Source organism: Ovis canadensis, chromosome 2 (assembly GCF_042477335.2).
Source record: "Ovis canadensis isolate MfBH-ARS-UI-01 breed Bighorn chromosome 2, ARS-UI_OviCan_v2, whole genome shotgun sequence".
Taxonomy (NCBI): domain Eukaryota; kingdom Metazoa; phylum Chordata; class Mammalia; order Artiodactyla; family Bovidae; genus Ovis; species Ovis canadensis.
The window spans coordinates 27541448-27567913 of record NC_091246.1 but is presented as its reverse complement, the minus strand read 5'-3'; the positions used below and the strand labels follow the sequence as shown (position 1 = coordinate 27567913).

Below are 26466 nucleotides of genomic sequence, written 5' to 3'. Positions count from 1 at the left end.
ACTTTGGGAATTGTAGTCCCCGCCCCGAGGTGTTGTGGGTAGCGTAGTCCCGAGCCGCCCTGTCGTATTTTTGGATGTGGTGACAGTCTTTCAGCGCTTTTGGTGAGCTATCCCGCCTCTGGCTGCTGAGTCGAGGGACAGAGGCTCCGGAAAGCCGGGAGAGGGTGGGCGCCCTGGTTTGGTACGCCCTGTCCGCGGGTTCTTCGAGGTTTGATCCGCCCCCTCCCCCCCCACCACGGGGTCAGGCGCGGTCCACTTCGGAGGAGCTGTTGGCAGAGGTCTCGGGTCGCTCAGTGTGCAGCGGTGCTGGGTACTCAGTGCCCTTCCTGAGGGGTCGAAACTGGTGCGGGTGGCTTGGTGGACACAAGTAACCTTTGGCCGGAGCAGACGTCCCCATTGCTGAGCGCGTGCCTTGGACATTCTTCCTTGGTGTTAACTGGGGGAGCGCGGCTGGATGATTCCTACCTGGCAATGGAGGCGCTGCTTGGCCCCAAGGACCTAGGTTTTGCTGGGAGGACTCGCGTGGGGCAGACACTCAGACTTACCTTGACTGACGATGGTGATGGGGGCAACTTGGTTCAGCGGCCTCGGGCCCCACGAGCTCTTGAGGGAGTTGGAAGGGCCTGGTGGGAGTCAGACGCCCCGCGTTTGCGTCGGGCACCCTTGTGCTCACATCTGCGACTCCTCCCGAAGTTGTCTGACTCCTCCTCTGGTGCTCTTCCAGCAGCTTGGAGTGGAGCCCACAGGGCGGGAAACTTTGTTCAAGCCATAGGGGACTGGTGGGCTGACTCCCTGAATTACTGGGAATGAGAGAGTGAGAAGAGGGTGGTAAGACGTCCAGACTTAAGTTTGATTTTAAATTTTGCTTTATGAAAACATTGTAAACACGCAAGGAAGTAGCTGTGAGGTCTCCTGCATTCCTCACACAGATTCATCACTTCTCAGCGCGAGCCCTGTTCTTTCTCCCACAAATCTGCAACCTCAGGTGTATATCTCTTTGGGCATTTCTTCTCCCTGGGGACATATGTCAGGCCTTTTGTGGGAGCCCTGGCCTCCATAGGGAGAGTTCACATACAGGTCTGCCTGTATGTGAGTGTCCTTGGGCAAAGTACTGAATCTCCTGGAGCTGTTGGGAGTGTGGAAAGAGGTATAACAGGGGTCTCATACGTGTTAATGTACTGTTCATTTATGTTTTTAATAACCTTTATAGGCACATAGAAGATTAACACCATGCTGGATTATCAGCATAACATTCAGTTCAGTTCAGGCACTCAGTCGTATCTGACTCTTTGCAACACTCAGTCCAGTCTGACTCTTTGTGACCCCATGAATCACAGCACGCCAGGCCTCCCTGTCCATCACCAACTTCCAGAGTTCACTCAAATTCACGTCCATCGAGTCGGTGATGCCATCCAGCCAATTCATCTTCTATCATCCCCTTTTCCTCCTGCCCCCAATCCCTCCCAGCATCAGGGTCTTTTCCAATGAGTCAACTCTTTGCATGAGGTGGCCAAAGTGTTGGAGTTTAAGCTTCAGCATCAGTCCTTCCAATGAACACCCAGGACTGATCTCCTTTAGGATGGACTGGTTCAATCTCCTTGCAGTTCAAGGGACTCTGAAGAGTCTTCTCCAACACCACAGTTCAAAAGCATCAATTCTTCGGTGCTCATCTTTCTTCACAGTAGAACTCTCAACTCCATACATGACCACTGGAAAAACCGTAGCCTTGACTAGATGGACCTTTGTTGGCAAAGTAATATCTCTATTTTTTAATATGCTACCTAGGTTGGTCATAACTTTCCTTCCAGGGAGTAAGCGTCTTTTAATTTCCTGGCTGCAGTCACCATCTGCAGTGATTTGGGAGCCCCCCAAAATAAAGTCTGACACTGTTTCCACTGTTTCCCCATCTATTTCCCATGAAGTGATGGGACCAGATGCCATGATCTTCGTTTTCTGAATGTTGAGCTTTAGGCCAACTTTTTCACTCTTCTCTTTCACTTTCATCAAGACCATACACAAAGATAAACTTGAAATGGATCAAAGATCTAAAGGTAAGACCAAAAACTATAAAACTCTAAAGGGAAAACGTAGGCAGAACACTCTCTGACATAAATCACAGCAAGATCCTCCATGACCCACCTTCTAGAGTAATGGAAGTTAAAAGAAAAAATAAACAAGTGGGGCCTAATTAAACTTAAAAGCTTTTTACAGCAAAGGAAACAATAAATAAGATGAGAAGACAACCGTCAGAATGGGAGAAAATAACTGCAAATGAAGTAATTGACAGAGGATTAATCTCCAAAATCTATAAGCAGCTCAAACAACTCAATATCAGAAAAGCAAACAGCCCAATCAGATAGTGGGCAGAAGACCTAAACAGACATTTCTCCAAAGAGGACAAACAGGTGGCTAATAAACACATGGAAAGATGCTCAACATCCCTCATTATTAGAGAAATGTAAATCAAAACTACGATGAGGTATCATCTCACACTGGTCATCAAAAAAATCTGCAGTCAATAAATGCTGGAGAGGATGTGGAGAAAAAGGAGCTCTCTTGTACTGTTGGTAGGAATATAAATTGATATAGCCACTATGGAGAACAATATGGAATTCCTTAAAAACTAGGAATGAAATTACCATATGACCCAACAATCCCACTTTGGGACACACAGTGTGAGAAAACCATAGTTGAAGAAGACACATGTACCCCAATGTTATTACAGCACTATTTACAGTAGCTTGGACATGGAAGCAAAGTATATGTCCGTTGACAGATGAATGGATAATGAAGTTGTGGTACATGTATACAATGGAATATTACTCAACCATATAAAGAAACACATGTGAGTCAGTTCTAATGAGGTGGTTGAACCTTGAGCCTATTATACAGAGTGAAGTAAGTCAGAAAGAGAAAAACAAATTCATATATTAATGTGTATATATGAAATCTAGAAAGATGGCACTGATGTACCTGTTTGCAGGGCAGCAGTGGAGACACAGACATGGAGAACAGACTTGTGGACAGAGTTGGGGAAGGAGAGGGTGGGGCAAATTGAGAGAGTAGCACTGAGACATGCACATTACCATATATAAAATAGATACCCAGTGAGAGTTTGCTGTGTGACTCATCAAGCTCAAACATAATCTGTGACAACGTAAAAGGATGGGATGGGGTGGGATGTGGGAGGAGGTTCAAGAGAGAGGGGACATATATATACCTATGGCTGATTCATGTTGATGTATGGATGAAATCAAAACAATATTGTAAAGCAATTATCCTCCAGTTTAAATTTTAAAAAAACTCTGGAAAATGTAGTTGTAAGAATTCTTTGATGACAAAATGCAGATCAATGGCTGTTGGGGAGGGGAGTGAAAAATTACAAAGGAGCACATTAGTCATTTTTGGAAATGACTAATAAATTTACTCTCCTCAGTGTTGTGATGTTTTCACAGGTGTATAAGTATTTCAGACTTACTAAGCTGTATACTTCAAATACGTGTAAAATTGTGTGTCAAATATATGCCAACAAGACATAGTTTTTTAAATTAAAAAAAGAAGGGGTGCCTCTGATGCCATCTTCAACCTGCTTTCCTTCCTTCCTTCTTGCCTCTGCTAAACTAGGAGGCTGGATAGATGGGTACTCCTCCCACACATCCCTTCTCTTCTCTTTCTCCAGCTCAGCCTATGCAACGAGTCTTCTCTAGGAAGAGCACTCACCAGACTAAGAACATGGCCCCAGGGGTCCTGACTACCAGGGATGAGGTGAGTCCTAAAATTTCTTCCTAGCTCTTATAGGATGGACCCATTTCTTTTATCATGTACTAGAGCTGCCTTGATGGTGTTAGGCTGTACCTAGCCCTGATCTTGGAGGTGATCCTCTCGTTGAGAAGTGGTGACACGACTGAGCGACTGAACTGAACTGAACTGATACTTAATATAAAATTGTCACCATTTTAAAATGTCCAGTTCAGTGGCATTGTTTATTCACACCATTATGCAGTCATCACTATTCATTTCCAGAAATTTTTCATCTTCCCAGGATGAAACTATCCATTATGTAATAACTACACTTTCCTAGCGCACTCCCCCTCCTAGCTCCTGGTAACCTCTGTTTTACTTTGTCTCCATGAATTTGCCTATTTCAGGTACCTGCTGTAAGTGGAATCAAACAATATTTGTCATTTGTGACTGGCTTATTTCACTTAGCATAATGTTTTCAAGGCTAATCTCTTGATTTAGCGTGTATCAGAATTTCTTTCCTTTTTAAGGCTGAATTATGTACAGTTCAGTCAGTTCAGTCGCTCAGTCGTGTCCGACTCTTTGCGACCCCATGAATTGCAGCATGCCAGGCCTCTGTGTCCATCATCATCTCCTGGAGTTCACTCAAACTCATGTCCATCAAGCCGGTGATGCCATCCAGCCATCTCATCCTCTGTCGTCCCCTTCTCCTCCTGCCCCCAATCCCTCCCACCATCAGAGTCTTTTCCAATGAGTCAACTCTCCTCATGAGGTGGCCAAAGTACTGGAGTTTCAGCTTCAACATCATTCCTTCCAAAGAACACCCAGGGCTGATCTCCTTCAGAAAGGACTGGTTGGATCTCGTTGCAGTCCAAGGGACTCTCAATCTTCTCCAACACCACAGTTCAAAAGCATCAATTCTTTGGTGCTCAGCTTTCTTCACAGTCCAACTCTCACATCCATACATGACCACAGGAAAAACCATAGCCTTGACTAGACGAACCTTTGTTGGCAAAGTAATGTCTCTGCTTTTGAATATGCTATCTAGGTTGGTCATAACTTTCCTTCCAAGGAGTAAGTGTCTTTTAATTTCATGGCTGCAATCACCATCTGCAGTGATTTTGGAGCCTCCCAAAATAAAGTCTGACACTGTTTCCACTGATTCCCCATCTATTTCCCATGAAGTGATGGGACCGGATGTCATGATCTTGGTTTTCTGAATGTTGAGCTTTAAGCCAACTTTTTCACTCTCCTCTTTCACTTTCATCAACAGACTTTTTAGTTCCTCTTCACTTTCTGCCATAAGGGTGGTGTCATCTGCATATCTGAGGTTATTGATATTTCTCCCAGCAGTCTTGATTCCAGCTTATGCTTCTTCCAGTCCAGCGTTTCTCATGATGTACTCTGCATATAAGTTAATTAAGCAGGGTGACAATATACAGCCTTGACATACTCCTTTTCCTATTTGGAACCAGTCTGTTGTTCCATGTTCAGTTCTAACTGTTGCTTCCTGACCTGTATATAGGTTTCTCAAGAGCAAGGTCAGGTGATCTGGTATTCCCATCTCTTTCAGAATTTTCTACAGTTTCTTGTGATCCACACAATCAAAGGCTTTGGCATAGTCAATAAAGCAGAAATAGATGTTTTTCTGGAACTCTCTTGCTTTTTCCATGATCCAGCAGATGTTGGCAATTTGATCTCTGGTTCCTCTGCCTTCTCTAAAACCAGCTTGAACATCTGGAAGTTCGCGGTTCACATATTGCTGAAGCCTGGCTTGGAAAATTTTGAGCATTACTTTACTAGCGTGTGAGATGAGTGCAATTGTGTGGTAGTTTGAGCATTCTTTGGCATTGCCTTTCTTTGGGATTGGAATGAAAACTGACGTTTTCCAGTCCTGTGGCCACTGCTGAGTTTACCAAATTTGCTGGCATATTGAGTGCGGCACTTTCACAGCATCATCTTTCAGGATTTGAAATAGCTCAACTGGAATTCCATCACCTCCATTAGCTTTGTTCATAGTGATGCTTTCTAAGGCCCACTTGACTTCCCATTCCAGGATGTCTGGCTCTAGGTGATTGATCATACCATCATGATTATCTGGGTCGTGAAGATCTTTTTTGTACAGTTCTTCTGTGTATTCTTGCCACCTCTTCTGAATATCTTCTGCTTCTGTTAGGTCCATACCATTTCTGTCCTTTATCGAGCCCATCTTTGCATGAAATATTCCCTTCGTATCTCTGATTTTCTTGAAGAGATCTGTAGTCTTTCCCATTCTGTTGCTTTCCTCTATTTCTTTGCAGTGATCTTTGAGGAAGCCTTTCTTATCTCTCCTTGCTATTCTTTGGAACTCTGCATTCAGATGCTTATATCTTTCATTTTCTCCTTTGCTTTTCGCTTCTCTTCTCTTCACAGCTATTTGTAAGCCCTCCCCAGACAGCCATTTTGGTTTTTTGCATTTCTTTTCCATGGGGTGGTCTTGATCCCTGTCTCATGTACAATGTCACGAACCTCCGTCCGTAGAGTATCAGGCACTCTGTCTATCAGATCTAGTCCCTTAAATCTATTTCTCACTTCCACTGTATAATCATAAGGGATTTGATTAGGTCATACCTGAATGACCTAGTGGTTTTCCCTACTTTCTTCAATTTAAGTCTGAATTTGGCAATAAGGAGTTCATGATCTGAGCCGCAGTCAGCTCCCAGTCTTGTTTTTGCTGACTGTACAGTTATGTGTATATATGTACTACATTTTCTTATCTGGTTGTCTGTTGGTGGACATTAGGGTTGTTTCTACCTTTGGGCTATTGTGAATAATGATGTTATGGACATTGGTGTATGAGTATATTGAATTCTTGCTTTTGATTCTTTGAAGGTATACACCCACGATTCAAATTGCTTGATCATATGATAAATTGAACTTTGTTTTTAAAATTGATATATTTTACTTTTGAGGAACTGCTAAACTCTTTCCCACAGAAACGACATCATTTTACTTTTCCCACAACAGTAAATAGAGGTTCCAGTTTCTCCATGTGTGTGTGCTCAGTCATGTCCGACTCTTTGTGACCCCATGGACTGTAGCCTCCCAGGCTCTTCTGTCCATGTAATTTTCACGGCAGAAATACTGGAGTGGGTTGCCATTTCCTACTCCCGTTTCTACTCCTATTTCTACTCCAGTTTCTCCACATCCTCCCAAAATGTTCTTTCCTGTTTCTTTGGTAATAGCTATCCTAATGAGTGTGATGTGGTATCTTTGTGGAGCAGTATTTTAATGCTTTGAGACATTATGTTTCCTTCTCATTCAAGTACAAGGCAAGGATGTCTGTTCTTACCACTCTTATTCATTATTGTGCTAGAAGTTCTACAGTAAGGCAAAAACAGGAAATAAAATACATATAGATTATAAGGAATTGTCTACATAGGAAATCTTAAGGAATCTAGGAGAAAAAAAAACTAGAGCTAGTGAGTTCCACCAGGTTGCCAGATTCAGGATAAGCATACAGTTTATTACTGTATCATGGCAATTGTTCTGTATCATGAACAATTGGTCACTAAACTAAAAATACAGTACCATTAAAATCACTAAAAAAAGAAAAAGGAATTTTTAGGTATCAGTTATTTAACAAAGCATATGTAGATTTTTATACTGAAAACCACAATAGCTGTTGAAAGAAATCAAAGAACATCTCGGTAAATGGAGAGACATCTCATCTCATGTTCATAGATTTGAAGAGTCAACATGATAAAGATGTCGGTTCTTCCTAAATTGATATGCAGGTTTAATGCAAATCTTGTACAAATTCCAGAAACATTTTTTAGTAGATACAGGTGAGATTATTCTAAAATTTTTTGTGGAAAGGAATATGCCGTAGAATAGCTAAAATAATCTTTTAAAATGAAGACTAAAGGAGGAAGAATCCATCTATCTGATTTCAAGACCTATGGTATAGCTGCATTAATCAAAACAGTGTTTTCCACAGCATCATAGATTTAGAGATTGATAGAACAGAATAGAGAACCCCTGAATAGACACCCCCAGCAATGTGGGAAGAGGTTCAGTAGTCTTGAATACATAGCAAAGGATTCCGGTTGAAAGCAGGGTCTATGGGTCTCACCTGATGCCCCATGCCAGCCTTATTGCTGCGTCAGCCCTGGTTGGTAACTTAGGTTAAGTTGACTAGTGGGCCTGTGTGGTTTCTGGGTGAGCAAGGATGTGTTTGTGTTATAGGCATTAATGGCCTTCAGGGATGTGGCTGTGGCCTTCACCCAGAAGGAGTGGAAGCTACTGAGTCCTGCTCAGAGGACCCTGTATCGGGATGTAATGCTGGAGAACTACAGCCATATGGTGTCGCTGGGTAAGGATGACCTGTCCCATGTCTCAGACTCTGCCTGTAGGCCTCTTAAGATTTAATGGAGTAGCCACCATGCTTTTGGCTCAGAAAGAAACAATATTTTCTCTATACCTCAGAGAATGTCTGGATTCTGTAGAGTTGGAAATGGTGAAGTCGTGCATGTGTGTGTATTTGTGTGATATGACACTGCATTTCTAGGCCCCTTCCAAGGCCAGGCCCTCCTCTAAAGTGATCTTGCTTCAGATAGCAGAGTATTTGTATTCATTCAAGCACAGGGGAGAATCATATACTGCCTTTAGATCCAGGAGTCCTCCCACCCCTTAGTCATCTTTTCTCAGCATTCAGAGAATGCTTTGTCCCCATCCATGTCCCCTGCCTGGCTTTCCTACCCGCTTCTGAGTCATTGCATTCCCTGGCTGACTCTGAATTCTGTGATAGCTTCTTAAGCCACTAACCAAAGGTCACCTTGATTTTTTTCCCCTGTGAGTAGGAATTGCCTTTCCTAAACCAAAACTCATCATACAACTGGAACAAGGAGACGAGCCCTGGAGAGAGGAGAGTGAATGTCTTCTGGACCTTTGTGCAGGTAAGTGGAAAACAGCAGGCAGACAAGGATCAGGGCAGTGAGGTGCTCAGCAGGTAAGGAAAGAGGAGCATCTGTAAGCTTAGAGGAGGAAGCTCTTCCTCAGGCCTGCCTTCCATGCCATCCTCCTCAGCCCAGAGAGGGCTTCCCTGGCCACCCCCTTCAACAGAGCAACCTCCACTGACTTGGTGTCCCTTGTCCAACACTTCTAAGATCTTCCCATTCTTGAACTTTTGTTGGTTGATCTGATCTTGAACATAACACTTGTCCTCTGAGACTAAGTCATCTTTCCCTGCTAGATTCTGTCCAGTTTTTGTTTTTAAACTGGTAATGTTTTCATGCAGCAGTTCTACCCCATAATTTCCCATAATTTTGTTTCTTTTATGATGTGTTATTTAAATTAGAAGAGTGTGAAGAATTATATAATTAGTGCCAGTTTGCCTTCCATGCAGCCTAAGTGGTGGTGGTGATTTAGTCACTAAGTCATGTCTGACTCTTGCGACCCCATGGACTGTAGCCCATCAGGCTCCTCTGTCCATGGGATTTTCCAGTCAAGAATACTGTAGTGGTGTTCTGCTGAAAGTTTTCACTTTTGTCTCAGGTTCAAAGGATTTGTCAACAAAATAAGCCATGCATTATATACAAATAAATAATAAAAATATTTATTAGAGAATTATCTGGCTTACTTTCAATATACTAACATTGAAAGAAGAGTGAAAGAGAGCAGAAGATACATCACCAATTTGGATTTTCACCAACATTCAGACTTAAACAGTGCTGGGAAGTCCCATGTCACAGGACATCTGGAGTCCCAGTTGGGAAAAGGTCCCAGGCAGAGTGTCTGCTCCGTGGGTGAGACTTCAAAGATTGCAGTTTGGGGTTCCCGTTTATAATCCCAGGATGCAAACAGGATGCTCATCATCAATCTGTGAGCAAATTCCAATTCTGGTTTCATGTTATGCTGTTTGTTTTGTCATGTAAAAGTTGGAATGTTGTTAAGGTCAGGGCTTGGTTGGCCAAGCCCCCTCCAGGAGCTTGATAAATTCCAAGATCTGCTCCCTATCGATATCTATTGTGTTTCTCTTCTGACACTCACAGTGAGTGTGGCTGACACTCAGAGCAGGTGTAGCTGACACCCATAGCAGCAGTCAGGGCGGTGTCCAGGTAGGTCAGAAGCAAGGGCAGAGGCCCGCTCTGCTCTTTTGCCTCTGAAGCCTGGACAAGACTACTTCTATTTTATTTCTTTAACAAGTGGGTTGCCATTTCCTTCTCTAGAGAATCTTCCTGACCCAGGGATTGAACATGGGTCTCCTGCACTGCAGGCAGATTCTTTACTGACTGGGCTACCAGGGAAGCTTGCAGACTAAGAAATATACCATTATATAAGACCAGGTGATAGCCGATACCTTTCCTGGTTGTGTCTCGCTCCTTTGCCCTGCCTCTGAGAATCCGACTTCTGTATTAGCATGCCTGTGACTGCCCTTAGCTTTTTTATCCCTTCAGTGGATCTTTTAACCATATAGAGAGTTCTTTTGCATGTTGGTAAACTTTTCTGCACATAGTACTATATTGTATACCTCCTTCACCAGCTATATGTGAGATTCATATTAAAATGTGCAAGTTTAGTTTATACTTTTAACATTGGTTATATATTGATTTCATTATATGAATATTTTAATGCAGTTGAATTATCATTTCTTTTGACATTTGAATTATTTCTAATTTTTGTCTATGAAATAATGTTGCTGTATATTCTTATTTCTTCCTTGGAAATGCATGCAAGGGTTTCTTTCAAGATGCATACCTAGGAGCACAGAGACTGGTTCATGGGTGTGGGTAGCCTCAACCTGATTAGGTTATACCACATATGTTCTGAAGCTGTTCAATGCCATATTACACTCCCAGCAGCAGTGATGAGTTCTTGTTCCACATCCTCACATTTTTCACCCATCTGTTCAGTTTGTGGTGAAATATCATAGGGATTTTGCTTTCCAGAGAGCGTGAGCATCTTTTCCTGTATTGACTTGGTCATTGGTGTTTCCTTTTCTGTGACTTGTCTGTTCAGGGTATGTTCCTCTTTTGATTTGGGCTATTTCTGATATTGAACTGTACAAATTCAATATACATTCTGGAAACATTTAGATCTTTAATCCAGGTGGAATTAATTTTATGTGAATGTTGGGAGGTAAGTATAAATTTCTGCCTTTTTTTTTCATTCTTTTATTTTCAACATTCTTGGCATTTTATTTGTTGTTATTTATTTATTTTTGCTTCTAAATACAACCATATATCTATACTTGTACTTTATAGCAAACTCAAAGTTTTTTTCTTTTAAGAAAAGAACTTTTATTAAACTATAATTATAATAGAAAAATATTATTATGGTATAAGGTATTATATCTTATACTAGGAGGTATAAGGTATCCTACCTTATGCTAGGAGGTATAAGGTATCATACTGTATGCTAGGAGGTATAAGGTAAAATTTGTTAAGTTTTGATATCTGCACAGTCATAAAACCATCACGATAATCCAAATTCTGAGCATACCTATCACTGCAGAGGTTCCTTGTGCCTCACTATAATTTCTAGCTCCTGCCCTTCCCTGTCCTCCCCTCCCTCCCTTACCCGGACAGCCACTGACTGCTTTCTGTCATAGACTTGTTTGCATTTTTAGAATTCATGTAAATTAATCATGTTAATTCTTTCACCCCATATAATTATTTTGAATTTTATCCACAATGTTGGGTGTGTCAACAGTTCATTTCTTTTGATTGCTGAGTAGTAATTTAGATATCACAATTATTTAGCCATTCATGGGCTAAAGAAATTTCAGTAGTCTCCAGTTTTGATGATTACAAATAAAGACTATATGAACATTCATGAAAAGCATTTGTGTAAGCATGGCTTTCGTTTCTTTTGGATAAGCACCTGGGAGTGGAATGGCTGGGATGGATGATACAGGGTATGTTTAATTTTTAATGAAACTCAGCAAGTAGCTGCTCTATTTCACATTCCCACCAGCAGTGTGTGAGAGTTCCGAATGCTTCACATATTTGTCAACACTTGGTATTATGATTTTAATTTTAGACACTTTTATAACTCTGTAGTAACATCTTATATGGTTTTACCTGACATTTTCTTAATGACCTGTGATGTTGACAGTCTTTTCAAGTGCTTATTTGCTGTCTGTATATCTTCTTTGGTGATATCTTCTTTGTCGTCTCAAATCTTTGGCCAGTTTGAAAAGTTGGTTTCTTATGTTCATATTGAATTTTGCAAGTTCTTCATATAGTCTGTTTAGAAGTCCATTATTTGATTTTTAAGTATTTTCTATGTGGCTTGCTTTTTATCTTCTTAGTAGTGTTTTTCAATGAGAATTTCTTAATTTTGGTGAAGTCCAAGTTTCAATTTTTCTCTCATGAATTTCACTTTTGGTGACTTATTTAGGAAATCTTTCCAAAATGAAGGCCAAAAAGAGTTTCATATAGTTTTCCTCTCAAAAGTTTTATAATTTTTACTTTTCATTTAGATCTAAGTCTTATTTTGAGTAAATTTTTTTACTTGCTACCAGGTCTGGATTTAAGTACAATTTTTCTTTTTTTTTTTCCTTTTGTATACAAATATCCAATTTTTTCTAGCACTATTTATTGAAAAGACAACTCTTCCTTTGAATTTCCTGTGCACCTTTGTGTAAGTTAATTGTGTATGGGTCTATATCTAATATATACTCTCTTTTTTTCCACTCTTCTCTTTATCCATCTTGATGTCAGTACCACATAGTCTTGATTACTACAGCCTTGTAAGAAGTCTGGAACTTAGTATAAATCCTCGAACATTTTTTCTTTTTTAAAGTTGTTTTACTTGTGCTAGATTCTTTGCATTTCCACATGGATTTTAGAATCAGCTTGACAATTTTCAACAAAATGTCTGTTGGAATATTGATTAGGATTGAGTTGAATCTACGTCAGTTTGAGGAGAATTTACATGTAAGTCATATACTCTGTCATCCAGTACATGAACTCAGTCTTTCTATTTTTATGGGACTTAATATTTGTCAGCATTGTTTTATAGTTTTTCATACAAAGGTCTTATGCATCTTATCAGGTTTATCCCTCTCTGTTTCATATTTTTCATGCTATTTAAAATACTTTAAAATTTCAATTGTTTGTTGATAGCATATAGACATAAAATTAATTTATCTATTCTGATCTTGTATCTGGTAAACTTGCAAAACTTGTCATCCTAGTAGTTTTGTAGATTCTATATGATTTCCTACATAAATGACTAATTATTTGTAAGTAAGTATACTTCACTTCTTTCCATTCTTCGTGTCTTCAATTTCTTTTTCTTGCCTCATTGCATAGGTGAGAACATGAGTGCAATGATGAATTTAAATGGTGGTGAAAGGAGACATCCTTTCCTTGCTCCTGATCTTATGGGGAATGCTTTCCTCCTAAGTGTAAGTTTTATAGCTACTCTTCATCAGCTTGACAAGCTTCCTTTCTATCCTTATTGATGAGTTTTTACTGGGAATGGATATTGGATTTTGTCATTTTTTTGTGGCATCTTTACAGATGACCATTTGTGTTTTTCTTTTTTAGGCTTTTGTTATAATTTAGTAAATTATACATTTTTGTTGTTAAATCAGCCTTTTATTTCTGTTAATGCAATGCACTGACATTCAGATTTCATCAGTTTTACCTTCATTTTGTGTGTATGTGTATATTTATTTAGTTCTTTGAAATTTTATATATGTACATTCATGTAACTACCACTGTATTCCAAGATACAGGACAGTTCCATCACAAGAATCCCCCTTCTGCTACCCTTTCATCATCCAGCCTACACCCTCACTTCTCCCCTCTCTTCATCTGGCAACCACTAATCTATTCTCTGTCTATAGTTTTGTCATTTCAAGAATGTTATATAAAAGAAATTACATCATATGTTAACTTTGGAGATTGCTTTTTTTTCTTTTGATATCCATACAAATTGTTGTATGTACTAGTATTTTATTTCTTTTATTGCTGAGCAGTAGTCCATGGTATGAATGTATCAATACTACAGTTTGTTAAACCGTTCAAGAACATTTGAGTTCCTTTTATTTTTGGCTATTAAGAATACAGTTGCTGTGGACATTTGTGTGTAGGTTTTTGTGTGAATGTATGGTTTTTATTTCTGGCATAAATGCCCAAAAGTGAAAGTTGCTGGCCTATATGGTAAATACAGGTTTAGTTTTATAATAAAATGCCATACTTAATTTCCAGAATGGCTATACCATTTTATATTCCCATCAACAGTGTTTGAATGATCCAGTTTTTCTGCATTTGTATCAGGATTTGGTGTTAACATTATTATTATTATTATTAATTTTAGCCATCCTATCAGATATCTAGCAGTATCTCCTTAGTTGGCGGGAGGAAGAAGTTTAGTACAAGCAGTTCTTCTCTGAGGAGAGTTGAGTAGCTCAGCGTATCTGAGTAAGTTCACTGCAGCAAGGCTTTACTCTTCTTGCAAAGAGACTTGCATTCTCCCCATGGGTAGATTAAGAGCTTATGAGGACCTGTTCATAGGTGGATATTGCTGTCATTTTATGAAGTCTTCCTGGCATGTCCTTAGCATCTACTATTCTCCTCAGACAATCATTTTCCCTGAGTGGTTGGCAGGTGTGAGTGTGTCTTAAGATCTAATCTAATCTGATTACCAAGTGGTTCTGGCAAAGACAATCTAACAAGTGGTGAGAGGAAAGACATAGTTTCTTCCTAGGTTAGCTCATACTGGTGGTCGGCAGGCAGGGACCTACAGACTCAGGTCCAGGGTGTCCACTTGAGCATCTTTGAACACTGCAGTTTTAAAAGGGCCAACTTCTGATAGTTCATTTTAGCTTGGTAGGCCCTGTTAAAGTTGATTGGCCCCAGGAATAATGGATAGCATGAATATATTAACTAGAGTTGTTTGTTTCTTTTAAGGTAGAATTTATTTACTGGAAATGCAACATTTTAAGTATACTAGTCTGTGAATTCAAACAATGCATACATCTCTATAACACAAACTTTATCAAAATGCAGATTACTGTTATCCAGATAGTTCCCTTGTGGTCCATCCCAGTAAACTCCTGCTTCCACCCCTCAGAGGTACCATTGTTTTTCTGATTTTATTTCACCATAGATTAGTTTTGCCTGCTGTACAATTTTGCATAAAGGGAATCATATAATACTTTCTTTTTTGTGTAAGGCTTCTTTCACTCAGTATATTTTTTAAGCATCATCCATGCTGTGGCATACATCATATGAATATATATATATGACTGTTTATCCATTCTCCTTGAGAAACACCTTGATGGCTTCAGTTTTAAGTTGTTAATATTCTTATGGTAATTTTTTGCTTGTTTTCAACAAACCTTTGTTTTCCATTTGCTTTGGATACATACCTAGGATGTATTAGTTTCCTATGGTTGATTTAATTAGTTACCACAAACTGAGAAGCTTAAAAAAAGAAATTTATTCTTTCACAGTTCAAAATCAACCTGTTGATGGGGTTGGTTCTTTCCGGAGGTTCTGAAAGGGAGTCTGTTCTCTCTCTTCGCTTCTCGTAGTTGTTGGCAATCCTTTGTGTTCCTTGTCTTATAGCAGCATCACTCTAATCCCTGCCTCTGTGGTTATACAGCCCTCTTCCTTCGAAGTGTCTGTGTATCCCGATCTCCCTCTCCTTGTAAGGATACCAGTCATTGGATCAAAACTCAGTCTAATTGGAGTATAACCTCATCTTAACTTGATAACATCTGCGAAGACTCTTTGAAAATAAGGCCACATTCATATGTTCCAGGTTGACATTCATTTTGATGGGATACTATTTAGTGCATACACTGAGTCATAGGGTAACTGTACATGTAGTTTTATAAGAAATGACTAGACCTTTTCCAAAGTGGTTGTACAATTTCTCATTTCCACGATCAACAAACATGTGAGAGTTCTTGTCACTTCACATCCTCCCCAACAGTTTTCATTTTATCTTTGGTGATGGATGTGTAGAGTTATCTCATAGGGGGTTTCCATTTTGCTCATGGTTAATGAGGTTGAGTCCTTCTGTGTGCTTTTTGATCTTTTATATATATCATATACTTTGTGAAGTATACATTCAAATATTTCTTTCAGTTTTTCTGCATTGATTTTTATAATTAAATTTATTTATTTTTAATGGAAGGATAATTGCTGTACAGTATTGTCTTGGTTTCTGCCAAACATCAACATGAATCAGCCATAGATATACCTATGTCCCCTCTGTTGAACCTCCCTCTCACCGCCCTCCCCATCTCACCCCTCTAGGTTGTTACAGTGCTCCATTTGAGTTCCCTGAATCACACAACAAATTCCCATTGGCTATCTATTTTACATATGATGATATATTTGTTTCCATGTTACTCTCTGCATACATTCCACCTCTCCTTACCGCCTCCCACCACCTGCATTATTTTTCATTATTGAGTTTTATGAATTCTTTATTAATCCTTGATACCAGTCCATTGTCGTTTGTACATTTTGCAAATATCTTCTCAGTCTGAAGCTTTTGTGTTCATTTTCTTAACAATAACTTTTGATATTTTAATATTGAGGAAGTCTTTTTCCTTACTTAAATTTTTTTGTCATCTATATTTTCTTTTAAATGCTGTTTAGTTTTAGCTGCTTTTATACTTAGATCTACAGTTCATCTTGAATTGACTTTTGGTGTGAGGCAGGAATCAAGGTTGTTTTTTTTTTTTCCCCATGTGGATACACAGTGGCTCTGGCCCCATTTGTTGAAAAGTCTTGTGTTTCTCTCATTGGATTGCTTTGTTGAATATCTAATCACTGGCTAAGATTGGGTTTATTTTACATTCTCTCTTCTATTCCTTTGATTAGTATGTCTATCCTTAAACCAAACCATACTGTCTGTGCTACTGTAGGATCACTGAAAACCTTAAAGTCAGGTAGTGTAAGTCTTATCCTTTTTTTTTCAGGGTTGCTTTGGATAGTTCTCTGCATTTCCACTTAAATTTTAGGATCAGTTTCTCATTTGCAAAAAGAAAAAAAAGAAAACCTGGGTAGTGTTTATTTTGAGATTTTACTCTATCTATAGGTAACTTGAGGTAGAAATTGCATCTTACCAATATCAACTCTTACAAGCCACTACCTAAATCTTTTCAAATTCGTCTCAGCAAAATAAACACTTGTGAGATGCAGCTAAAGCAGAGTTTAGAAGGAAATTTATAGCCTTAAGTGCTTATTTTAGAAAAGGTCTATGATCAGTGACTTAAGAAGCTAGAAAAAGAACAAAGTAAATGCAAAGTGAGTGCAAGGAATGGAATAAAGAAAATAAGAGCAAAAATCTGTGAAATATAACACTTTATTAGCAGAAAAATTTGCCAAGAAAATGTTGAATGTCTGAAAAGAAAATTGTATATTGCTACTAAATTATATATTGCTGCATAGACTAATCAAGAGAAAAACAAGACATAAATAATTCAAGAGTGAAGGGGAAGTTACTACATATTCTTGATACTTTAAAAGGATACTAAGGGGATATTGTGAACAAGTTTAATACCTTATATGAAATGAATGAATTTTTAAAAAATGCTACAGATACAGGATGGGACAAAATCTGAATATAGTACATTTTTAAAGTAATTAAGTTGGTGGTGGGTCCCCGAACCTGCGCGAGCGATAAAAACATTCCATATTTTAAAAGAATTACACACCATGCCCAAATGGAATTTATTCTACTTATGCAAAGCTCAGCATTAGAAACTCTGTACTATAGATTAGTCAATTTATATATCCTCTGAGAGAAGCTTTTTCTCCAGTTCTCTTCCTTTCTTTTTAAGTCCTCAGCAAACTCACGTTTACCATCCATATTTCTACCAGCAGTCTCTTCTTGCTTTTTCTAGTATGTACCCCAACTCTTTCAGCCTCTAATTGTCACCTAGTTCCAAAGCCACTTCCGCAAAGTTTGCTGCTGCTGCTGCTAACTCACTTCAGTTGTGTCCGACTCTCTGCGACCCCATAGACGGCAGCCCACCAGGCTCCCCCGTCCCTGGGATTCTTCAGGCAAGAACACTGGAGTGGGTTGCCATGTCCTTCTCCTCCACAAAGTTTAGGTATTGGCTATAGCAGCATTCCACTTTTGGTATCAAAATCAGTCTTAGGGTTATTGAGTAACAGAACCATTTGGATGTATGTGTATACACACACACACACACACACGATGTATTATAAAGAATTGGCTCATGTGACTATGGAGGCTGAGAAGTTCCAAGATCTGCAGTTAGCAAAATGAAGACATATGAGAGCCCATGGTTCTCTTAGGCTCTCAGTCTCAACACCCAGTAAGAACTACTGTATCAGATCAAGTGTGATAGCAGGAAAAACAAAACAACTCCATCTGTCTCCTCTCCACCACCCACCCTCCCATGTCCCAGCCAGAAGGCAGTTAGCCTGGAAGAATTCCCTCTTATTTGGGATTTGTTGTTCAGTCAGTCACTAAGTCATGTCTGACTCTTTGAGACCCCATGGAATGCAGCACACCAAGCTTCCATGTCCTTCACTATCTCCTAGAGTTTCTTCAAACTCATGTCCATTGAGTCAGTGATGCCATCCAACCATCTCATTCTCTGTCACCACCTTCTCCTGCCTTCAGTCATTTTTAGCATCAGAGTCTTTTCCAGTGAATTGGCTCTTTGCGTCAGGTGGCCAGAGTATTGGAGCTTTAGCTTCAGCATCAGTCAGTCCTTCTACTGAATATTCAGGATTGATTTCCTTTAGGATTGACTGGTTTGATCTCCTTGCTGTCCAAGGGACTCTCAAGAGTCTTCTCCAACACCACAGTTCAAAAGCATCAGTTCTTCAGTGCTCAGCCTTCTTTATGGTCCAGCTCTTACATCCATGCATGACTACTAAAAAAACCATAACTTTAATATCAGCAAAGTGATGTCTCTGGTTTTTAATATGCCGTCTAGGTTTGTCATTGCTTTTTTCCAAGGAGCAAGTATCATTTAATTTTGTCACTGTCTGCAGTGATTTTGGAGCCCCCAAAATAAAATATGTTACTGTTTCCACATTTGCCCCATCTATTTGCCATGAAGTAATGGGACCGGAAGCCGTGATCTTAGTTTCTTGAATGTTGAGTTTTAAGCCAGCTTTTTCACTCTCCTCTTTCACCCTGATCAAGAACCTCTTTAGTCCCTCTTCACTTTCTGCCATTAGAGTGGTATCTGCATATCTGAGGTTGTTGCTATTTCTTCTGGCAATCTTGATTACATCTTGTTGAGTCATCCAGTCCAGCATTTTGCATGATGTCCTCTGCATGTAAGTTAAAGCAGGGTGACAATATACAGCCTTGACGTACTGCTTTCTCAATTTTGAACCAGTTTGTTGTTCCATGTCTGGTTCTGACTGTTGCTTCTTGACCTACATTCAGGTTTCTCGGGAGACAGGTAAGGTGGTCTGGTATTCCCATCTTTGTAAGAATTTCACAGTTCTTTGTGATCCACACAGTCAGAGGCTTTAATGTAGTCAATGAAGCAGAGTAGATATTTTTTTGGATTTCCCTTGTTCTTTCTATGATCCAACAGATGTTGGCAATTTGATCTCTGATTCCTCTGCCTTTTCTAAGTCCAGCTTGTACATCTGAAAGTTCTTGGTTCATGTACTGCTGAAGCCTAACTTAAAGGATTTTGAGCCATTACCTTGGGAGAGGCTCAGTCTTTTGTTCTACTCAGGTCTTTCAGCTGCTTTACTCAGTCTCTTAAGTGTTAAAGTCTTCCAAACACACCCTCACAGAAACACCCAGCTGCTGCTGCTGCTGCTGCTAAATCACTTCAGTCGTGTCCAACTCTGTGTGACCCCATAGACGCCCAGAATAGTGTTTAAATGTTTGGGCAACCTGTGGCTAGAGCACTTAATACATAAAATTAACTGTCACATATTTTAATATTTCTTTTATATTGTCTTAAAATCATAGAGATGGCATATTATGAAAGTTGTCTAGTTTTCAGGGATTAATTCAGATTCTTATCAAAAGTGTTCCCTTTTTTCACATGTGGACCAAGTCTTAAAATTCTTTTAATTGTTTAAAAGCAGTGAATGGATCGATACAGGATACAGGATGCTTGGGGCTGGTGCACGGGGATAATCCAGAGAGATGATATGGGGTGGGAGGTGGGAGGGGGGGTTCATGATTGGGAACTCATGTACACCCGTGGCGGATTCATGTCAATGTATGGCAAAACCAATACAGTATTGTAAAGTAAAATAAAGTAAAAATTAAAATTAAAAAAAAATAAAAGTAGTGAATGCACAGCATTCTTTCTTCTATTGTAATCTAGTACCTATGGCATCCGTTTAACTCACTGCTATAATTCTATTCCTTACAATTACAGCTGCAGAAGGAAAAATTTCTTTAAGAAGCCGTTCAGTTCAGTTCAGTTCAGTCGCTTAGTCATGCCCGACTCTTTGCGACCCCATGAATCACATCACGCCAGGCCTCCCTGTCCATCACCATCTTCTGGAGTTCACTCAAACTCGTGGATTTTTTTTTTCGGTTTCCTTTGGGATGTTTGCTGAACATCCCAACGTGGACAGTTGTTGAAATACTTATTGGTCTGAAAAATCAATTGGCATGAGAGTAGCTGTAGGTTATAAAAGAGTTTATAAACTGATCTTTTTTTTATATCTTGGAAACTTTTATGATTAACTGAAAAGAATTACCTTGGTAAAATTTTATTTCTTCTTTTATTGAGGAATTTGGATGCTTAAAGCCACAGTGAACACTGTAACTGTTAATCATTTTTAGTTAAAATTTGTCACATTACTAGATAGGCATAAAAATGATGATGAGTCAACAGCCTTAGTAGAGACTAAGACTCCCATAAGGACAGCGTTAACTGTATTTAAATCAGTCACTGTATTTAATACAAAAGACACTGAACAGCATACCTGTAATGGAGTAGTTTACCACTGGCCTTAGACTTTTTGCCTAGCTGGGAGTAAAACAGGTCAAGGAGAAGGCAGTGGCTGCTTTTCTCTTCCTATCACAAAAAGATCATAGATAAGGAGACAACAATGCAATACTGAAAGCTCAGCTTTCAGAGCTTTAGAATTACAACAAAAGTATTTCTTGGAAACTGCTAGCCAGAAATGTACATGCCTGCCATGAGTTTTGAAAATGTGTACAGCCTAGATTAACAAAATAAACTCACTCATGGTTCAGTGGACTGAGCTAAAGACCAACCATGGTGGGATCCCTGATGGCCAGAACTGTATACAAAGACTGAAAGGATATTCACTTTCCTTGGAAGTCCAGTAGGGTCAGCACTTATGAGTGATTCAGTTCAGTTCAGTTCAGTCACTCAGTCGTGTCTGACTCTTTGTGACCCCATGAATCACAGCAGGCCAGGCCTCCCTGTCCATCATCAACTGCCAGAGATCACCCAAACTCACGTGCATAGAGTCAGTGATGCCATCCAGCCATCTCATCCTCTGTCATCCCCTTTCTTCTCCTGCCGCCAATCCCTCCCAGCATCAGAGTCTTTTCCAATGAGTCAACTCTTCGCATGAAGTGGCCAAAGTACTGGAGTTTCAGCCTCAGCATCATTCCTTCCAATGAACACCCAGGACTGATCTCCTTTAGGATGGACTGGTTGGATCTCCTTGCAGTCCAAGGGACTCTCAAGAGTCTTCTCTAGCACCAAAGTTCAAAAGCATCAATTCTTTGGTGCTCAGCTTTCTTCACAGTCCAACTCTCACATCCATACATGACCACTGGAAAAACCATAGCCTTGACTAGACAGACCTTAGTCGGCAAAGTAATGTCTCTGCTTTTGAATATGCTGTCTAGGTTGGTCATAACTTTACTTCCAAGGAGTAAGCATCTTTTGATTTCATGGCTGCAATCACCATCTGCAGTGATTTTGGAGCCCCCCAAAATAAAGTCTGACACTCTTTCCACTGTTTCCCCATCTATTTCCCATGAAGTGATGGGACCAGATGCCATGATCGTCGTTTTCTGAATGTTGAGCTTTAAGCCAACGTTTTCACTCTCCTCTTTGAGGCTTTTTAGTTCCGCTTCACTTTCTGCCATAAGGGTGGTATCATCTGCATATCTGAGGTTATTGATATTTCTCCTGGCAATCTTGATTCCAGCTTGGGTTTCTTCCAGTCCAGCGTTTCTCATGATGTACTCTGCATATAAGTTAACTAAGCAAGGTGACAATATACAGCCTTGACATACTCCTTTTCCTATTTGGAACCAGTCTGTTGTTCCATGTCCATTTCTAACTGTTGCTTCCTGACCTGCATACAGGTTTCTCAAGAGGCAGGTCCAGGTGGTCTGGTATTCCCATCTCTTTCAGAATTTTCCAGTTTGTTGTGATCCACAGAGTCAAAGGCTTTGGCATAGTCAATAAAGTAGAAATAGATGTTTTTCTGGAACTCTTCTTGCTTTTTTGATGATCCAGTGGATGTTGGCAATTTGATCTCTGGTTCCTCTGCCTTTTCTAAAACCAGCTTGAACATCTGGAAGTTCACGGTTCACGTATTGCTGAAGCCTGGCTTGGAGAATTTTGAGTGTTACTTTGCTAGTGTGTGAGATGAGTGCCAATCGTGAGGTAGTTTGAATATTCTTTGGCATTGCCTTTCTTTGGAATTGGAATGAAAACTGACCTTTTCCAGTCCTGTGGCCACTGCTGAGTTTTCCAAATTTGCTGGCACATTGAGTCAGCACTTTCACAGCATCATCTTTCAGGATTTGAAATAGCTCAACTGGAATTCCATCACCTCCACTAGCTTTGTTTGTAGTGATGCTTTCTAAGGCCCACTTGACTTCACATTCCGGGATGTCTGGCTCTAGGTGAGTGATCACACCATCATGATTATCTGGGTCATGAAGATCTTTTTTGTAAAGTTCTTCTGTGTATTCTTGCCACCTCTTCTTAATATCTTCTGCTTCTGTTAGGTCCATACCATTTCTGTCATTTATCGAGCCCATCTTTGCATGAAATGTTCCCTTGGTGTCTCTAATTTTCTTGAAGAGATCTCATTAGTCAGGTCTACTTCACAGGATCCTTTAGATTTATCATCATCACACACACACACACACAATAAAGTTTACTGAATAGTTTGCTGAGGAGGAAGTGTAGGGCCTTTTAAGTGTTAGGAAGGGTTTTCATGGTAGCTATTATTGTTAGTATTAAAAGCTGCCATCTTAGACAAAACAGAATGAGTAACTTTCTGTAAAAGGGTCAGATAGTAAATACTTTAGGCTTTGTAGTCTTTTTTTGTTGTTGCAACTACTCACCTTTGCTTTTGTATGTGAAAGCTGCTATAGACACAACATAAAGATTGAATGTGGCTGTGTCCAATAGACTTCTTTACAAAACACGTGGTTGGCTGTAGTTTGCTGACCAGTGTTATTGATTGTTTGTAAAATACATCTCAGTTTTGATTGGTGAAGAAAGAAACATGCATGTCTGGAAAGGCCTGGTGTACTGAGTTTATTTAAGTATTTTATTTAAGTATCATGGTATTTTTCATCAGCTTCAGGTGGATATAAGCAGTGTGATAGAACAAGGCATCCAAATTTGATATCTACAAAAATTATTTTAGGAGGAAAGTTTATATTTACAATTTGTATTAAAAAAAAAAAGGCAAAACACTGAGAAGAGCAGGTCTTAGTTTGATTGGGGTCACTGGGAGCCAAAATCATGTAAGAGGTTGTAGGCCTAGACTATGTCTCTATGTTTCACTTGCGAATCCATGCACCATCTTAGAGGACCCACCACATAATCCTCTAGGAAATACTTGTTTAGGACAGGGGAAGCACTTCCCACATGGATCTCTGACCTGTCCTCTGTACTGCCTCCACTAGTTAGTTCAGTTCAGTCACTCAGTCTTGACCGACTCTTTGCGACCCCATGGACTGCAGCACGCCAGGCCTCCCTGTCCATCACCAACTCCCAGAGTTTACTCAAACTCATGTCCATTGAGTTGGTGATGCCATCCAACCATCTTATCCTCCGTCATCCCCCTTCCCTTCCCTCCTTCAATCTTTCCCAGCATCAGAGTCTTTTCTTTTTTTTTCTTTTTTAGGGTCTTTTCAAATGAGTTGGCTCTTCACATTAGGTTTCTGAAGTATTGGAGTTTCAGCTTCAACATCAGTCCTTCCAATGAATATTCAGGACTGATTTCCTTTAGGATGGACTGGTTGAATCTCCTTGCTGTCCAAGAGACTCTTAAGAGTCTTGTCCAACACCACAGTTCAAAAGCATCAATTATTTTGCACTGAGCTTTCTTTATAGTCCAACTATAGAGTGACTCCCTTTTTTGACCCCATCTTTTCTTATAGGAAAAGTCCCTAAAGAAATTTGTTATAAGTTATGTATTTTAACTCTCAGTAAAAGCATATGTTTGTAGATATTGTTTACACTGCTGTTAATGTCTGTGGCTTATAGGATAATTGTATTGGGGGCACATGTATAACTCTGATGGCAGTGACATATAGGGCTAGAGCTGCCTGTGATGCTTTCTTAAAACTCCTTAAGCTGGGCTGATACTTAGAGCTGGCTTATTATGTGGGTTTTATGCGTTATAAAAGGTATGCATTAATATGTCACCATGGGTTGGAAGGAAGGTCTTTGAAGGAAGTCTTTGTGTGGGAGCATCTGAGGAATGAGAGCTAGACAAGTGTTAACCATCCACAAGATACCTTTGGTGATTTTGACTGACACTTTCTCTCCAGCAGAACGAAGAACGGAATTCCAACCCTGTCTCTCCTGCCCAGTGACTTTTTCCAGTCCACAGGTCCGCCATCAGTATGTGCTTTGTGGTCACTCCCTTCAGATCTTCCCAGGTTCATCTTCAGAAAGCCACTTCCTACTAGATGCTCCAAGCTGCTTGAATGACAAAGCAGAAGATGGAGAGAGAGAAGGCTCTGGCACCGTGTTTGGGAGGCTGCGGCTGAGTGGGACTTCAAGTGCATTTTTCAGCTCATCTCAAGGTCAGCCAGTAGACCAGGGAGGCAATAGCAGTGGAAGAATAGACCAGGGGATGATCTCTGATGAGGCAGATGCAGTATTGACAGAGACAAACATCTCAGAATCTGGAGCAGTCATATGTGAAAACTATAGACTAGGATTTAGCAGAAAATCAAGCCTCTTTAGCTTCCAGAAGCGTCATGTGTGCCCTGAATGTGGCAGAAACTTCTGCCAGAAATCAGACCTCATCAAACACCAGAGGACTCACTCAGGAGAGAAGCCGTTTAGTTGCAGAGAGTGCGGGCGAGGCTTTGGCCGCAGGTCCTCCCTCACTGTACACCAGAGGAAGCACTCAGGGGAAAAGCCCTATGTGTGCCAGGAGTGTGGGCGACACTTCAGGTACACATCCTCCTTAACTAACCACAAGAGGATACACTCCGGGGAGAGACCCTTTGTATGTCAGCAGTGTGGGAGAGGCTTTCGCCAGAAGATCGCCCTCATCCTGCACCAGAGGACACACTTGGAAGAGAAGCCCTTTGTGTGTCCAGAGTGTGGAAGAGGCTTTTGCCAGAAGGCATCACTCCTTCAACACCGTAGCTCGCATTCAGGCGAGAGGCCCTTCTTGTGCCTGGAGTGTGGGCGTGGCTTCAGGCAGCAGTCACTGCTCCTCAGTCACCAGGTCACACACTCAGGCGAGAAGCCTTATGTCTGTGCTGAGTGTGGGCACAGCTTTCGCCAGAAAGTCACCCTCATCAGACACCAGAGGACACACACAGGGGAGAAACCTTACCTGTGCTCCGAGTGTGGGCGTGGCTTTAGCCAGAAAGTCTCCCTTATGGGCCACCAGAGAACGCACACAGGTGAGAAGCCTTATGTGTGCTCTGAGTGTGGGCGTGGCTTTGGTCAGAAGGTTACCCTCATCAGACACCAGAGGACGCACACAGGGGAGAAGCCTTTTATATGTCCTGAGTGTGGACGTACCTTTGGCTTCAAGTCACTTCTCACCAGACACAAGAGAATACATTCAGGGGAGGAGGCTGATGTGTACAGAGTATGTGAGCAAAGACTTGGTCTGAAGATCCAACTCACCTCTGACCAGAGGACACACTCAGGAGAAAAGCCATGTGTGTGTGATGAGTGTGGGCGCAGCTTTGGCTTCAAGTCAGCCCTCATCAGACACCAGCGGACACATTCAGGAGAGAAGCCGTATGTGTGCAGGGAGTGTGGTCGTGGCTTTAGCCAGAAGTCTCACCTCCACAGGCATAGGAAAACCAAGTTCGGCCACCATCTCCTGCCACAGGAGCCATTCTCTTGACATTTCCTTTCCTTCCCCATGAGTGTCTAGGTGGCAGAAGTCACTAGGAAATGTTCCACTTCCCTTAAAATGCAGTTGAGAAAAAAAAGTTGCATCTTTTCAGTGATCATAAGATAAGTTGATTTATGGTTTACTTCCTACACTGGCAATGTATTTTAATTTGCCAGGGCTGCCATAACAAAATACCACAGACTTGGTAGCTCAAAGAACAGAAGTTTATTTTCTCATAGTTCTGGAGACTAGAAGTCCAAGATCAATGTGTAAGCAGTTTGATTTTTATTGAAGTCTTTCCCCTTGGCTTGCAGATGATTGCATTCTTGCTGAGTCCTGAAATGGACTTTTTTTTCCTCTGTGTGTACACTTTTCTGGTAACTCTCTTCTTTCTGAGGACACCAGCCATACTGGGTTAGGACTTCAGCCTATGACCTTGTAAAGGCCCTGTCATCAAATAAAGTCATGACTTTATATGTTA

At 40.5% G+C, this 26466-nt stretch overlaps 1 protein-coding gene across 2 annotated transcripts; it reads left to right on the top strand.

The window, feature by feature from the left end:
• On the top strand, positions 1–26466 carry ZNF169 (zinc finger protein 169). Of its 2 annotated transcripts, none has more exons than XM_069573893.1 (5): positions 1–102; positions 3680–3765; positions 7969–8095; positions 8583–8678; positions 24448–26466. In XM_069573893.1, exons 2-5 carry the CDS (start codon positions 3688–3690, stop codon positions 25992–25994), a joined length of 1848 nt encoding a protein of 615 aa, XP_069429994.1. In that variant the 5' UTR covers positions 1–102; positions 3680–3687; the 3' UTR covers positions 25995–26466. The 2 variants fall into 2 exon arrangements, with proteins under 2 accessions (XP_069429994.1, XP_069429993.1); XM_069573892.1 differs by having other exon boundaries at positions 29–102; positions 24445–26466.